Consider the following 17,741-nt stretch of genomic DNA (forward strand, 5'->3'; position numbering starts at 1 on the left):
TTCGTTAAAACAAGCCTTCGCCGCTGCTCCGGCGCTTCACAGACCTGAGGTTAGTAGACCTTTCACTCTCGAGGTGGACGCATCCTCTACTGGGGCTGGCGCAGTCCTTCTGCAGAAATCTTCTTCTGGACGTTTTGTCACCTGTGGCTTCTTTTCTAAAGTATTTTCCTCCACTGAGCAAAACTACTCCATTGGCGACAAAGAGCTATTGGCCATTAAGTTGGCCTTGGAGGAGTGGAGGTACTTACTGGAAGGTGCCATACATCCATTCAAGATCTTCACGGACCATAAGAACCTGGCGTACATCCAGTCCGCACAGAGGCTCAATCCTCGGCAAGCCAGGTGGTCCCTATTCTTCGCCCGCTTTGACTTTGAGCTACATTTTCGGCCCGGCGATAAGAACGTTAGAGTGGATGCGTTGTCAAGATCATTCCTGTCGTCTGATGCAGAGGAAGAACCCTCTCATATCATTGATATATCCAAAGTAATTACTGTGGCTCCTGTCAAGTTAACCACGTTACCTCCGGGAAGAACCTTTGTGGCTGAGAATAACCGAAAACGAGTGCTAAATTGGGGACATTCGTCCAAGATTGCCGGCCACGTTGGTGTCAAAAAGACTTTGGACTTAATCTCTCGCCATTATTAGTGGCCTTCACTCTCCCAGAATGTTAAAGACTTTGTAGCATCTTGCCCGTCCTGTGCCCAGAACAAGATACCCAGACAACCACCCTCTGGTCTTCTGTTCCCGCTTCCCGTTCCGTCGGGTCCATGGCAGCACATAGCCATGCATTTCATTACTGATCTGCCTTGTTCTTCAGGTTGTACTGTGGTCTTGGTGGTTGTAGACCGATTTTCAAAGATGGCCCACTTCATTCCTCTTCCAGGACTACCCTCTGCTCCTGACTTGGTGAAGATCTTCATTTCCCATATCTTCAGTATTCACGGCTTCCCCCAGCACATCGTGTCAGACAGAGGGATCCAATTCACCTCCCAATTCTGGAGAGCTCTATGCGGACTCATGAAAGTGTCATTGGATTTCTCTTCCGCCTATCACCCTCAAACCAATGGGCAGGTGGAACGTACCAACCAGATCCTTACATCCTACCTCCGGCATTTTTCTAATGCTCATCAGAATGACTGGGTCGGTCTACTTCCTTGGGCTGAGTTCGCCTACAATAATCACTCCAGTGAATCGTCTACCAAGTCTCCTTTCTTCATCGTCTTTGGTCAGCATCCCAATGTGCCTCTACCGGTACTTCCTGTCTCGGGGGTACCTGCTGCGGATTCTCTGTCTGTGGAGTTCTCCAGGGTATGGCAGGAGACCAAACCCGCTCTCGAGAAAGCACGGGACAGAATGAAATTACATGCTGACAAGAGGCGCCTGGACGTTCCTCCATTTCTCACTGGTGACAAGGTGTGGCTCTCCACCAAATACATCTGCCTTAAGGTACCATCTTACAAGCTGGGACCCCATTACATTGGTCCTTTTGAGGTCCTCAGGCGGATTAATGATGTTGCTTACAAATTGAAGCTGCCTCCTTCACTCCGTATTCCCAATTCCTTCCATGTGTCTCTCCTAAAACCTGTGGTTCTTAACCGATTTCATCCTTCTCCAGGCCACACACCCCAGCCTCTTGGCTTGGGGGATGAGTTTGAGGTGAATGACATTTTGGCCATGAAGAAGGTAAGAGGGAGAACCATGTTCTTGGTCGATTGGAAGGGTTTTGGCCCCGAGGAGAGGTCATGGGAACCCAGGGAGAATATCCACGCACCCCAGATTTTGTCTAAGTTCCTCTCCAGTTTTAGAAAGAGGGGTCGTAAAGGGGGGGTACTGTCACGCCGTGCTCACCTGGGGGCGGGACCTCGGTCCCGACGTCATCTCTTCCGGAGCCGCGGTCACTCCGGGGGTCCCGTCGGGTGCGCATGCGCAGCTCTCGTTCCCGGGTCTCCTCCTACATGTCACGTTTGCGCTTGCGCGCTCCTGTCAGTGCTGTATAGGGCTCGGTCCTCTATATGGTAATGGAGGACCTGACCCGGAACCTGTAGTGGTCATGTGCTTTCTGGCTAGGTCCTGACCCGGAACCAGTAGTAGTGATGTGCTATATCAGACGACCTCCCCCTAGGGGAGGTGCCTGATTATTGTTGAGCTTCCTGGCTTGGTCTGCCGTGTCCCTGCCTGGCTGTGCGCTGTATTCAGGTCCCCTGCCTTGCACTCTGTTGTGCCTCTTGGCACACGCTCTGAACCTGTGCTCTGTCTCATACTCGGTTGTGCCTCCTGGCACACGCTCTTACCCTGTACTCTGTCTCATCCTCAGTTGTGCCTCCTGGCACACACTGATTCCGTGCTCTGTCTTATACTCAGTTGTGCCTCCTGGCACACACTCTGTTTCCGTGTTCTGTCTTATACTCAGTTGTGCCTCCTGGCACACACTCGGACCCTGTGCTTAGTCTCATACTCAGTTGTGCCTCCTGGCACATGCTCTGATCCTGTACTCAGTCTCTTACTCTGTTGTGCCTCCTGGCACACGTACCAATCCTGCGCTCTGTCTTATGCTCAGTTGTGCCCTCTGGCACACACCCTGCTCCTGTACTCTGTTACACCTCCTGGCACACCTGCTGCCTGACTCAGTGCTCTGACGTGCTCCTTGCACGCATCCTGCTTCACTCACACCCGGACGAACGAAGTCTCTGTATACCACGTGTTCCCGTGTCCACGCTTTACACGTTCCTGCAGACACACTCACCCACTCGTGTCTCCTGTGAGCCGGCCGCCTGGTGCCAGCAGTCGTGGTGCATCACCCCCTGGGGCTTGCCCCTGACACTCCCTGTATAGGGGGTGGTCTTCACTAGGTCAGCTCGCCCTGGGAGGGTTGGTGTCACGACCCAGAGGGTCCACTCCAAGAGTCGTCACAGGCGTTTTCTGTTTTGTAAATGATTTCCTTTGTATATTTCCATTTAACTATATAATCAATAAAGATGAAATGTTTTACATTGGCTTAGTACTCCTCTTTTTTGTAGGTTAAACATTTACTCTGATTTGGTCAGTGTAGTTATCCCAGGTGAAGGAGAGAGGTTGATGACTGCCAACACTGAAGGGAGTGGGAGTGAAGATTGCATCCACCACTAGGGTAATGATTAGCCACCCTCATAGGGAGTATAAGGGGAACTACATCAGATGTGGCAGGATGACGGGCACATGTGTGTGGGAGGCATACAGTCCAGCCTATTCTACAGGGCTGTGGAGTCGATAAGCCAAACCTGCGACTCCGACTCCGACTCCTCAATTTCCCTTACACCGACTCCGACTCCACGACTCCGACTCCGACTCCCACACATATTGCTTATATTTAAGTGAAAAATTTATTGTAGTACAATGTGAACCTCAGACATTTAATCATTTTTATGATCCAATAATCAAGATATTTAGATAGAACAGAATATATATTGGTGTACTACCCGGTTTTCATTCGTTTTGGTACAGATACGATATGGATAGACAGATATGGATAAATGGATAGATAGAGCAGATTTCTAATCTGCTTTTGCTATTGAGTAACATTATCTATGAGCTCAAAAACCTTTCAGGTGATGCAGTTTTTTAAAAAGATGATCAGCTTTTGCAGCTGAAAAACGTATCCTCAAAAAACGCAGGAAAAACGCTGTGTGTGAATGTAGCCTTAGATCAGGAATATAACAGCCATTTATAGGACATTTCATAACTTTCCCAAACTCCTATGAAAAAATATTCAGCACATCCTGCATTGAATTACTGTACCCAATTTATTATATATTTTAGGAGTCGGAGTCGGTCCATTTTATACCGACTCCAACTCCGACTCCGACTCCACCAAAATGAGCACCGACTCCGACTCCACGACTCCGACTCCACAGCCCTGCTTTTCTAGTCACCCTACAGTTAGGTCCATATATATTTGGACAGAGACAACATTTTTCTAATTTTGGTTCTAGACATTACCACAATGAATTTTAAACAAAGCAATTCAGATGCAGTTGAAGTTCAGACTTTCAGCTTTCATTTGAGGGTATCCACATTAAAATTGGATGAAGGGTTTAGGAGTTTCAGCTCCTTAACATGTGCCACCCTGCTTTTAAAGGGACCAAAAGTAATTGGACAATTGACTCCAAGGCTATTTCATGGACAGGTGTGGGCAATCCCTTCGTTATGTCATTCTCAATTAAAACACATTGATATACAAGGAGTACAATGGAGCCGCCGTGTATACTGACTGTACACCTTTGGACTAAACCTTTACATTATATTAAAAGTAGCCATCCAATCAGAAACTACAACTTTAATCGCTATTTTAGAAAAAAAAAGACATGCAATGCTTCAGGACATGATATGATACCACATACACAGCAATAAGCGGCTTCATAAACTCTTGGTTATATATCCATTTTCAGCAAACAAACCTCCCTGCTTGAAGGAACGTCAGAAACTGCTCAGTGCTAAACCTTCACCAGCAGTTTTTGTACCGGAATGTGATGAAAAGGGCAACTATCGACCTCAGCAGTCCCATGTCTACACCTGGTGCGTGGATGAATATGGGGAAGAGGTTTTTGGTTCCAGAAATTTCCCTGGAAAACCTCCAAAACCATGTGAAGCTTCCGGTAAGAATCTACTTTACTCTTCCTTCCTCTCCCTGTGCATCGATGTTATTACAGGCAGTGATTACAGATATAAGACTATGTAAGGGGATTGGAGAATGTTACTGCTTTCCCTTTCCTTCTCAGGTGGTCCCGGTATCACATTTGCGCAAGTTTTTTTTTCTCGCATGTGTTAGTGTAATGTAAATTCTACGTATGTTTGTTGATATATTGTGGTATTGCTACATGAGTAAATGTATTACCGCCTATAAGTAATGGTAGTGCTATGCAGTTACGTGTATTACGATTTCCAGTAATATGTACATATCATATCTTGTTCTTTTATACTGTGTATTGTATCCATGTAAGTTATAGGGAGGGTGTATTGTCAGCTTTTGGCCACCAATGGGGGATATTCTAGTGGTATAGTTGTAACTAAGGAACTAGTATAGGTAACGGTTAAATATAGAAGGGGCTGCTGTGTAATAAGCAAGTGTAAGTGTTAGGTTAAGCCAGAGGGCGAGGGACACCCGAACCGTCTACAAGGGCTATAGGCCCCGGACAACACAGCAGCCACGCAAAGTTGAAGGGGTAAAGCCCAGTTATCCAACACAACAGGACATCACAGCAGCAGGCAGATACCGTTGGGGATCCAACAGCAGTTCCAGTATGTGGCAACTCATCGCATGGGCAGATACCCTCTTGGCTGGGGCAAAATGGCTAGAGGAACCTACAGATGCAGTGAGTCTGAACAGAAAGCATGTGGTGCAAGTGCAGGGAACAGCACAGAAGGGCAGATCGCTCTCCCAGTGGCTACTGACTCTGGTAAATAGTGATCTTGCATCTGGGGAAAAACAGACCAAGGGAAGCATATCCGTAGCAGAGCTGTGTAGAGAGGAACACTGTTATGCAAAGACTGTTGTAAAAGCTGTGATGACTTTGGATGTGCTGTGTAAGGAACCCAGTAAAGACGTTCTTGTTAAAGCTGAAATGGACTGTGTCTCAGTTAATATAAATCCACCTGGAGAGGTTCCCCCATGACATAGGGAAGATCCTGAAGGAGCTGGACCTGAAGACACAGGAATGCTGACTAGTGAACATTATTCTCCTGTGAAGGGAGGCCAGGACACTAATGCCCAGGTGTCCTCGGCCATGATTACGGTCCTGGCCAAACCTTACAACTACAATAATGACTTATCACTGATACATTGTGACTGTACAATTGTGTAACGTCATGAAAACCCATTGTTGGGCTCCTTGTCATTGTATGCTGAAGTGATAGAGAAGAAGGTGGATCTAAGCTCGGACTACATCAGCTCTGACGGACTGAGAAATATATGATGAAAGTTCAGTATGAAGGTCACCCTACAATATAGTCATGCATATACAGATAATAACACCAATTCTTCTATATTTGTTATCAGGTGAAACAGCCTGCATAAAAGAACGTAATAAAGTGCTGAGTGTCGCAGAACCTTTACTCGGAGCCTTTCTACCTGACTGTGATGAAAACGGCTACTTTAGTCCATTGCAGTTCCACGGCAGCACCGGATACAGTTGGTGTGTTACCAAAAATGGTGAAGAGATAAAGGGTACAAGAACTGGACCGGGACAGACACCCCCTACATGTGAGGTCTCAGGTGAGGAACTACAGAGTATGTCAGGCATTACGTTTGTGGGAAACCGGCTGACCAAGGCCTCTTTTCTAAGCTCCAACACATCTACTGAATGTACAATAGATAAAATGGTTGTCCGACACAAAATCACGAAAAAATACTACTTTTTGCTCAAATATACCATATTTTGCAACTTCTTAACACTATAAATCTGTCCTAAAGATTTAATAAATTCTCTTCTTAAAGTTCAATTCAACATGAAAGATCACAAATTCTTTGCCCTGATTTTTACGCCCTCTTTTTGGACCTTTGCCTGCCACGTCATCCATTTTTTAAATCGGAAAACCTTTTTATTAAAATGTTTTGTTACACAAACAGAAAAACAAACCCCCCCCCCCCAATCCCGCCCTACGCTCAGCCATTTGGTGTTACAGTGAAGCATCATACTTGGCAGTGGAAAGTGCTATAAGCCGTCCCCGCTTAATTGTAAAGTGCTGTGGAATATGTCGGCGCCGCGAAAATAAAATTCATAATATTATTATTAGGCTCTAGTATTTTATACTGTGGTTATCTACTTCGACATTGTGTATGCCACCTTTGTCTACGCCATGTTAACTATTTTACCTGCCTAAGTGGATCAAGAATGAGAAGTACTAGTCATAGTCTCTATATTTGCTTTAGTTTTTGTTTTTATAAATATAACATGAACATAAGTCTTATCTTTTCCTGTCTGTTCCAATTGAAACAATGATTAGAGAGAGAGGCCTCATTCAGACGACTGTGTTGCACGTCCCTGTTCTGCCAGTGTTTTTCACAGATTCAGTGTATGGGGTGAACTGACCCATGGACCTGTCTGAGATGGAAAGAACATGTAAAGGATGATGTGCACTATGCTTCATCGTATGTGTATGGTTAACAGCTGGGAATTAGTGCAGGACGACGTAGTACCGGGTTTTGGCCACAAGATGGAGTGAGAAAAGGACTAAGGCTACTTTCACACATCAGTTTTTTGCCATCAGGCAGGATCCGGCTATTTTTAGAAAAAACGGATCCGGCATAAATTTTGGAGAACTGTAGAAACGGATCCGTTTTTCTGCCGGATCCGTCTAGCAGGTTATATCTGTTTCCTGGGGGCTGGCCAATTGGATCTGAGCATGCGCAGACTTAAAAAAACGGATCTGGTGGCTGGATCCGTCTTTTTCTGGATCCGGCGCATTCCGGCGCCCATAGACTTTCATTGTGGCAAAAAGCCGGAAGCGTCGGATCCGGCGCTTCCGGCTTTTTCGCCGGAGACAAAAAACGTTACAGTAGCCTTTTTTCCAGACGCCGGAATGAGACAAATAGCCGGATCCGGCAAAAAACGGATGAAACGCAATGCCATCCGGCGCGATCCGGCACTAATGCAAATCAATGGGGAAAAACTGGATCCGGCATTGCATTTCGCCGGATCCGGTTTTACAAAAAAAAGCCGGATCGCGCCTGACGGCGAAAAACTGATGTGTGAAAAAGGCCTTAACAGCAAGCCTTAGGCTGGTTTCACATTTGCGTTTTTTTGCGCTGGAAAAAAACGCATACGTGCGCATGCGTTTTTTCCCCTATATTTAACATGGGTGCGCATACCTGCACGCTGGTAAGCGCATGTATGCGATTTTCATGCGCTGCGTTTTTTTGGGGTGTGCGTTTGTATTTTCCAGACACAGCATGTTGCATTTTTTGGCCCTGCAAAAAAGCGCATGCGCACGTATGCGCACGTTTTGCGCTAAAAATGGCCATTATAGCCTATGGATGCGCATACATGCGCACTGGCATGCTCATGTATGCGTTTTTTTGCACATGCGTTTTTTTTTGTTAACCATGGAATTTAGGGGTTTGGGTTAGAGTTAGGGTTAGTTAAGGGGGTTTAGGGTTAGGGTTAGGGTCAGGGTCAGGGTTAGGGTTAGGGTTGGGGTTAGGGTCAGGGTTAGGGTTAAGTATGGTTTGGTTAAGGGTTAGGGTTAGGGTTAGGGTCAGGGTTAGGGTTAGGGTTAAGGTTAGTTAGGGTTTGGGTTAGGGTTAAGTATGGTTTGGTTAAGGGTTAGGGTCAGGGTTAGGGTTAGGGTTAAGGTTAGTTAGGGTTTGGGTTAGGGTTAAGTATGGTTTGGTTAAGGGTTAGGGTCAGGGTTAGGGTTAGGGTTAAGGTTAGTTAGGGTTTGGGTTAGGGTTAAGTATGGTTTGGTTAAGGGTTAGGGTCAGGGTTAGGGTTAGGGTCAGGGTTAGGGTTAGGGTTAAGGTTAGTTAGGGTTTGGGTTAGGGTTAAGTATGGTTTGGTTAAGGGTTAGGGTCAGGGTTAGGGTTAGGGTTAGGGTCAGGGTTAGGGTTAGGGTTAGTTAGGGTTTAGGGTTTGGGTTAGGGTTAAGTATGGTTTGGTTAAGGGTTAGGGTCAGGGTTAGGGTTAGGGTCAGGGTTAGGGTTAGGGTTAGGGTTAGTAAAGTCATGGTTTGGGTTAGTGTGAGGGGCCACCTAATGTTGGAAAAAAACGCAAACGCGGTAAAAACGCACTAAAAACGCATACAAACGCATAAAAACGCTGCGTTTTTTTCATGCATGCTCATAAAAATGCTTGAAAAAAACGCAGCAGTTGTATGCTTTTGTATGCATTTTTTCAATGCGTTTTTTTGTGGGAAAAACGCGCTGCAAAAAAAAGCAAGTGTGAAACTAGCCTTAGGCTGGGAAAACTGCATAGTCAAGGTGGGCGGAGTTACGGGACTGAGAAGGGGATTTCCAGAGAGAGGAGATATAAGAGAGGAGAGTCCCAGGGGCAGGGCAGAGAGACACCCACGGGGAAGAAAGAAGTGAGAAGAGCTCAGGAGAGGACGGAGAGAGGAAAATCTCAAGAAGGACAGAGAAGAGCCAGAGACGGTTACTCAGAAAGGGGGGTGGCCCTGAGGAAGCAGCCGCAGGAAGGGTCGGCAGCGACTGATGGAAGGTTTGGGTACCGGACGGCTGGGACACTGAAGAGTGAGTAGGTGTACAGCGGGCAGACTTAGCCAGGGGGAAGCTCCATGGCCGTGGGCCTAACGGCAGCCATGGTGAAATAACCCGGAGGGTCTTCACCAATCGAAGCAGAAGGAAGGTGACAGGTACCCAGGCCAGGGAGCAGAAGCTGGTGTGTCTGCTGTGGATGTCAAGAGGACACTGAATAAAGTTTGGACCTGATTGAACGGATTTCTGCCTCTGCCTCCAGTCTGTTCTGCAGCCGAAAGGGACCACCCCCCAGTCGGCACATGTATTACAACAGCACCTACTAATTATAGTCTATGGGCCTATTCACATGTTCATTTTTTTACTGCAACACATGAAAAGGGCCAATACAAGTCTATTAACATTGTAAAGTAAACTAGAAGTTTTGTAATCTAATTATTTATCCATATGTGAAAAATACTTAAGACACAGTGAAGACACACTAACCAAATACTGATGACACATGGATCGAAAACACTGATGGCACACAACACCAAACACTGAGGACTCACAAGACCAAACACTGATGGCACATAAGACTAAACACTGATGACACATAAGACCAAACACTGGGAATACACAAGACCAAACACTGAGAACACACAAGACCAAACACTGAGGACACACAAGACCAAACACTCATGACACACTGACGAAACACTGATGAAACACTCTACAAACAACTGATGAAGCACTGACCAAACACTGATGACACACTAAAAAAACTGACCAGCACATCCCAACTAGTGTGAACAGGTGCCAGCTAACACAAGTGTGGGGAAGGTGACTTGACGGACAGACTTGACTGGAAGTAGGAGGGAACGGTTGGTGCACTATGGACGGAGATTGACAAGGACAGCAGGGTGATAGCTGGGAAAGACAGACAAGAGAGTGCAGTACCTAGAAATGACCACAAGATGGCAGGGTGGAGTAGTTCAGGACTCAACAGCAGCTTAGGGCTTGAGAAACGCTAAGTCAAGGGGGGCGGGGAGATAGGAACCCAGGAGGGGAATTTCCGGTGAGGGGATAAATAGGACTGGTTGGGGTTCCAGGCAGGCTAGTCCCGGGAGGAGCTCGGCAGAAGACGGAGAACAGCGAAGAGCTCGGCGAGGGGACTGACAGGAAAGAGACAGTCAGGGGGATGGCCCTGACCCGACGGACCGCAGGACAGACGAGGCCCCGGGGGTACCAACTGGATGACGACCGCGGGCAGGTGAAGCGCTGGCGGTAGATTGGTTTAGGACAGCCCCAGCGAAAGATCCGCAAGGGACGTTACTTCGACTGGAGGAAAGGTACAGGTACCCGGGCCTGGAGACGGAGAACTGTAAAGAACTGCGGTGCGTGGTTGTGGTCGTCAGGAGGACGACGAATAAAATCCAGAACTTTTACAACTGAACTCGGCCTCTGTCTTGTCCTTGCTTCGCTGGTGCCTGTGTCGTCCGGACGTGGTAAGCAGTGGACCACCCCCCAATCCCGGCCCCTACCACACAAGAATTGTAAGAAAATACAAAGCTGCGCCTGGATTGTTTAGAATGGTAAATCTAGAAAATTGGGACTGCATTACTGCCATAGAAAATAGGTAAGTGCTGCATGATGTACATATGGAATTTCTGAAAATTGGAAATGCAATATTGCTATAGGAAAATTTATAGTAAAAGAAGGTACTTATTACATAAATTGGCCAATGTATTTGAACCCAACTGCAACATCATTGGCCAATTATATGCTAAGTGCCTTCATTTTACTGAAAATTTTCTTCCAGCAATATTGCATTTCCAATTTTCTAAAATTCCATATGTACATAATATAGCACTTACCTATTTTCTATGGCAGTAATACAGTCTCTAGGAAAAAAGAATCTACGATCGAGTGTCCCTAGCCTAGAGGCATCATCTAGATTATTACATGGTATAGAAGGTCTTTCCTCTGATGTGAGATTAGAAAAATTGGGATTATTTAACTCGGTAAAAAAGACGTCTCAGAGGAGATCTCATTTATATGTATAACATGTGTGGTCAATTTAAAAGACTCACATGTGACTTACTCCTTTTAAAGACCTTACAAAGGACCAGGTGACATTCATTAATTCATTATGGGTGAAAGAAAGGCGAATCTGGCTGCCAAATAGGAAAGGGTTCTTTCCAGTTAGAGCAGTCAGACTGTGGAATTCCTGACCGCAAGACGTAGTGATGGCAGATATATCAGTATTTGAAAAAGGTTGGATGCTTTTCTCTCAACAAATAGCATTGTGGGTATAGATAATCTAGAGATAGAGGTGAACCTGATGGACCTGTGTCTTTTTTCAGTATATGTAGCTATATGTTGTTGTTTCAAAGCCTAACAGGTGTTTCCTTTCTATACTATTAAAGGTGTAACCATGTAATCAAGTTTTTTTTCCCATTTTTTTCATGAAAAATAATTATAAAATGTTTATAACATTCTTGGTCATTATTACATCATTAATTGTGTGTTCCAGCTCCTGTGACGCTGCACTATGCCGTCGCTGTGGTGAAAAAATCGAGTAGCTTCCAACTTGATCAATTGAAAGGCAAGAGATCCTGTCATTCTGCGGTGGGAGAGGCGGCAGGCTGGGTCGCTCCTTTGAATGTTCTCCTAAAGAAGAAATTACTCTTGTGGGAAGAACCGGAACAAAAATCTATTGAAAAAGGTACAAGCGGGTGCGGGTACAACAGAGTATGAGGGAAGCACCAACATCAAAGTGTAATACCATTGTATAAGCTAATACAATGAAATGCAGAATTTAGTGCGGTATGACCATGGCCGAGCGGATGGCTCAATGCCGCTAGCGGAAGCAACGATGACTCCGCAGCATCGACAAAGTGCTCCAGACAGCATCGGGAGCTAGAGATTCGGCCAACTTCATATCAGCGCTTACAAGATGAATGCCAGTCAGCTTACAAGTGCTATATCCTTCCGTATATCCTTTCCTCTGAGGTGGCCGGTAACCTAGGCAATGTGCAGTAAACTATAGAATTAAATATCTCTTCATTCTTGAGAGCAAAAACATTTTGTAATAAGAAGTAAATCGCAAAATAGCTTCTTTTTACAAGGAATTGATAATTTATCCATTTTAGAAAATAAGATAATACCTTTCACAGATCCAAAATTTGCAATCCATAGAAATGTATTGGCCCAGACTGCACCCATGTGCATGGAGAAAATAGGCCCTCTGCATGTTTAATGTATGGATTCTTGTACACCATATCATATTGTTGTGTGAAAGGGGCCAATTTGATTAGTAAAAATCACTGAATCTACATTTGGAAATATCTTTACTGAAACAACAAATATAGAGAATCGCTTCAAGCGTAAAGTTCTCTCCTGCAGATTTCCAGGCTATTGACTAATTTAGAGATGAGCGGATCAGGCAAAATTCTAATTAATTTTTCCCAGGAAATTCAATTCGTAGTTAAGATTTTCTCCACTAATTTATTCTTCTTTATTATAATCTGGGATCTAGAGAGACCCCAGTGCATACTAAACATAAGATGTAAAAATACTGATACTCACCTTACCTTTCACCTCTCCGGCTCCTCCACTTCTTTTCATCACCTGTTCTGTCCTGACAGTGTAGGGTCGTGGGCAGGGCTGGGGGGTGGTCCCTCTGTATACCGCGCAGTGACGTATAGACACAAGATGGAGGCAGATTTCAGGTGCAACAGGTCCAAGTTTATTTTCCGCCGTCCGACTGACAGCCCTCACGATACACCGCAATTCTCTTCACGGCCCTCTGTGTCCAGGCCCCGTTACACACTCACACACCGTACTTTTCCACCAGGGATGTAATTACACATACCGTCCCTTTTTCGCTTAGCGACGATCCTGTCTGCGCAGTCACTGTGGCCGCCTTAGGCCCGTTCACCATCAGCACTTTTACTGGTCAGTTATCGTCTTCAATACGGTACGCTTCTCTCCGGGGCCTCGTCTGTACTGCGGTACTCCCTGTCAGGACCACCCCCCTGACTTCCTCTCTCCTCAGTCCCCTGGTTTGGCTCTCCTCACAGCACACAAACTGTCACAGACTCCTTGTCTCTTGAGCACCTCCCGGGGACTGGAACTTTCTGGAACCCTCCTGTCAAATTTATAACTTTCCCGGTTCCCTGTAACTCCGCCCCCATGACCAACGGTTTCTAAAGCCCTAAGCTGCTGTTAAGTCCTGAACTTACACTCCTCCCTGCCATCTAGTGGTCAACCCAAGGTACTGCACGTCATCTACACTTTCCTAGCTGTTTCCCCACTGTCATAACTGCTATCTGCCTAAACTGTGCAAACCCTCCTTTCTTCTTACTAATAAGTCCGTCCGTCAGGTCACCTTCCCTACAACCACATCTTCTTATTACCGCTGAATCCCCTAGCTAACTTACAATAGGGTTTTGCGTGATCTCATATAACGACATTCACCGTGACCTTCCACGCACAGGTGCAGAACTCTCCTGGGCCTCTCACTAAGCTGGGACTTCCAGCTCTGATTCAGCTCAGGACAAATCTGCGCAATCAGCTTCATTGGAACCCTAGCGTGAGGAGGCCCTGGGATTTCAGGGCTCGTGGCGGTGGTAAGAAGCTGTAACGAGAGGTGGATGGGTGATGTTGAGAATAGAGGGGCCAGAGAGGTAAGCAATAAAGGGAGCATAAGTATTTTTCTAATATTTTTATGATCTTTTTTCGGAACAGAAAAATGGAGGCCAGAGATCACCATATTATTGGAATATTACAGAAGCAATTTACAAAAATGTGTGTAAAATTCCACTCCACTCGAACATACAGTATTTACAGTATTCATCTCCTCTAATAATTTATTCTTTTAGTTGCAATGTACTATCAGGTCCTTTCCAGGTTATCTTTTAATACCAAATAACAGATGATGTTTAAAGTTTTTTACCGGTATTCAAGTAAAAAATAAATAGTGCTGAACAATCTGTATTAGTGACATCATTTCTAGAAATTAACTACACTCCGTTTCCACCATAGTTGCCTCAGAGATCTTCTCTGCGAGCTGTGCCCCAGGAGCCCAAGAGGCGAACCTGTGTGAGCAGTGTGCCGGTCAGGAAGATCAGTGCACACGTGGTCCTGGAGAGCCGTACTATGGGGATGAAGGAGCCTTTAGGTGAAGTACTATGCAACTTTTATGGTTGTGTTTCTATGAGGAGTTTTTAGTGAGTTTTTGATGCTACTTATTTTTGCTGCATCACAATTTAATGTTTGTGTAACTTTTTGAAATTTACCATTTGACTCTTATTATCCTCTGAGAATTTTTTTTCTCGTATCTTGTCTGACAATGCAACTATAACCATGTTAAAGAGAGCTTGACAGAGCAAAATTCCATTCTAAAGAAACAACAGAACCAAGTAAGGCATTTTTTCTCAAAGAAAATTCAGTCACACCTTTATATTCCAAATCTGTCGCTGAGATTAATAGAGAATAAAAAAATCTAGCCAATCTATTGAGTGGAAATCTGTTCTATAGTGAAGCCTGCAGCAAATCAGCAACCTCTGGTGGGCTGAAGAGGCCACGTGACACCAATGTCAAGTGACTCCTGGGATTTGCAGCATCAACATCATTGCAATGGCATTGCTTTGTGAGGTCAGCATCAAGCGTTTTTCCTTTTTGAGGGGCATTGGAACAAATAAGGAGCAATTGTCTAGAAGTATTCAGCTCCTTCAATGAACCCATGTACATTAGATCAAAGTAGTCCAAATGTTCTGATTTTGATGGGATCGATCCATGATGTAATGCTTTGTTTCCCAACTCAGGTCCTCAAGATCCACCATCTGGTCATGCTTTCAGAATTTCCTTAGTATTGCACAGGTAATAATTCCATCACCTGTGCAATACTAAGGAAATCTTGGAGACATGACCTGGTGGTGGGCCTTGAGGATGGAAGTTGGGAAGCACTGATCTAATGTGTATGAAGCCCTCCCGACTCCACCCTGAGAGATGATGTTGGAGAAGATAAGAATCAGGCGTTTTGAATTAAAAATCCAATCTTTTTGATATGTTGCACCAAAGCACATGAGTATTCTACCGAGCATTCATGTACATGGGGGTGTCAGGAGGGATAGCGTTCGTCCAACAGTTATTTAAACCTTTTGGCTATGTTACTATGTAGAAAAAAATACTGCTTCTTTTTGATGCGTCTTTTTGCTCAGATTTTAATTGCATTTAACTGTACAAGGGTGTATGTAATTCTTGAAAAGTCACACCCACTGAGAATTTAAAGACGCTGTTGACTTATGCATTTTTCGTGTTTTTTCCCTATAGGCTTCTATGGGGAGGCTTAGAAACACACGTAAAAAAATGTTATGTTTTGAAGTGTAGAATCAGAAACTTCTATAATAATAATCTAATAAAATAATCATGTTTATAGCGCTAACATATCCCACAGGACTTAGCAATTCAAAGGGTACTTGAACAAACAAGATAATACTTTACAGAGTAAAGGGGGCTTCACACGTAGTGATATCGTTAGCAATATCGCTAAAGCGTCACCGATTTTGTGACGCAGCAGCAATATTGCTAGCGATATCGCTATATGTGACACTTACCTCCGACCAGCTTCCCCACTGGCTATTGCTGATCATGCGAGAACGTCCTGGGCCGTTTCTCGGTGGCGGCTTCCTGCTGGCGCCGACGAGCGACGCGTGGACGCGGGCGGAGGACGTCATCATCGCTGCGTCTGACAGGTAAGTAACGACTGCTGCTGCGTCGCTGCATCGCTGGTGAGACCTGCCTGTTTGGTAGCTCACTAGCGACCATTTAGCGATGCACCAGCGATCCTGACCGGGTCGTATCGCTACAAGGCCGTAACACATACTGTAGGTCAACACATACCAAGGTGAATGAGGGCCCTGCTCACAAGCTTACAATCTATGAGGAAAAATGGGGGGCACAAAATGCAAAAAGTGCTTGTCATGTATCAGGTGTACACCAAAAATGCATAAGAAATGCAATGATGCTCATTTTTCCAGGTGCCGGCCGTCGGGTTCCTGGATGCGCAGTCCGCGGGGTCCCCCTGGGGCTTCCTGTTCATGCGGGCATGGCAGGCAGCTCCTGAGCCCTGGACGCTTCGCCGCGCCTCCCTCCCCTCGCGCGCCCCCGGGCCAGCTCCCTCTGAGAGCCTGACATGGGAAGGACCGGGGGCGTCTTCCGGTCGCTGACGTCGGTGGCGCCATGTATTCTGGTAGCGTGCCAGGCTGACGTTGGCAAGGCGACGGCAACATAGCGCCCTGTATGACTCTGGCCGGCTTTTTTTGTGGAGGCGGTCGGCCGACGGTCGCATGGGGAGGGGAAAGATGCTCACCGGGACTAAGGCAGCCTATTTAAAGGCGGATGTCGGGGTTAGTACTGCCGGGTAACCATGAGGTCAGAGCAGGATTTTGTATGCCTGGATTTCATACATCGTATTAGGCCAAACTACTATATTGCCGCCTTTGTCAGCCATTTTGAAGACAACATCATCCCATTCCTTCAATTGTTGTAAGGCCTCCCTTTCAACCCTACTCAAATTATGAAAGGACTCATTGTTAGACTTTTTAATCTCCTCAATTTCCAATGAAACCATCTTGGTAAAAGTGTCTACCGCAGGTACCAAAGTTAGTGATGGAAATTTTTTTTGATTTATTGAATTTCCTCACTGGGAAATCAATACTCACTGTTGGGCTGTTTTCATCAATTAATGATTCAAGAGTCTCCAAAGCCTGCTGTTCCTCTATACTAGAAAGATCTGCTCCCCCCTCCCCTCTGTGATGCAGCATCTTCAAAATCAATTTTCTTGAAAAAAGGTGGAGATCCATTATAACTGTAAATAAATCAAGATCAGATGAAGGAGAGAAGGTCAGGCCCCTAGATAGAACATTTTCCTGAGCTATTGTGAGCTGATGTGTAGATAGATTTATTACCTTAATGCCATCCTTTTCTCTCTTCCTCGCTACTGGATTTTTCTTAAACATCTTGGGCCATGCCTTTCCTCATAAGTTGATCCACCCCCTTCACTCATGGAAGAACCAGAAACAATTGAGGAACTCCTGGAGTAACTCCTCTAAATTGGTTCTTTCTTCATCTGCCAGCGAAAAATTTTGTTTCACTCAAAGTCTCCAACATCACTCTCATATTTCTTCTGTTTATTTGTAATAATATTGTTCTCCCATTTCTCCACCTCTTTATCCAGATTTTTAATCATTTCTTGAAAATGTTCTGCACTTAGTCCCTGTTGGAGGGTTTTCTGTAACGTGTCATTTCCATTTCAATAGCTTTTAATGACATAATATTCTTTTCAATAATAATTGAAATAAATTCAAGGGAGCACGTATTAGCTGCTTTAATCCAACGGTTAATAAGATTCTCGTCGCCCAAGTCAAAAGTTGGAAACACATTAATCCGCAGACCCCTAAGGACAATTTTCTGCGAGTGACAAAAGCAGCAGTCATCCCAGCCACAGGTCTGGGGACTCCACGATGTCCAGCGAGCACACGTCACGTGCCCCTCCACAGCCTCCAAGTC

At 45.4% G+C, this 17,741-nt stretch overlaps 1 protein-coding gene across 1 annotated transcript in view; it reads left to right on the plus strand.

Annotated features, from left to right (window-relative positions):
* The window catches only part of LOC141091146 (saxiphilin-like), a 137,192-nt gene that overhangs the window by 28,289 nt on the left and 91,162 nt on the right, over nucleotides 1-17,741 (plus strand). Inside the window, exons 5-8 of the mRNA XM_073576544.1 lie at nucleotides 4,426-4,632; nucleotides 6,033-6,248; nucleotides 11,701-11,892; nucleotides 14,214-14,349. Of these exons, the coding sequence (XP_073432645.1) occupies nucleotides 4,426-4,632; nucleotides 6,033-6,248; nucleotides 11,701-11,892; nucleotides 14,214-14,349 (751 nt within the window). The remainder of the gene's footprint in view (nucleotides 1-4,425; nucleotides 4,633-6,032; nucleotides 6,249-11,700; nucleotides 11,893-14,213; nucleotides 14,350-17,741) is intronic.

Source organism: Dendrobates tinctorius, unplaced genomic scaffold, assembly GCF_039654945.1.
Source record: "Dendrobates tinctorius isolate UK_male_01 unplaced genomic scaffold, ASM3965494v1 ptg000049l, whole genome shotgun sequence".
NCBI classification, from domain to species: Eukaryota; Metazoa; Chordata; class Amphibia; order Anura; family Dendrobatidae; genus Dendrobates; species Dendrobates tinctorius.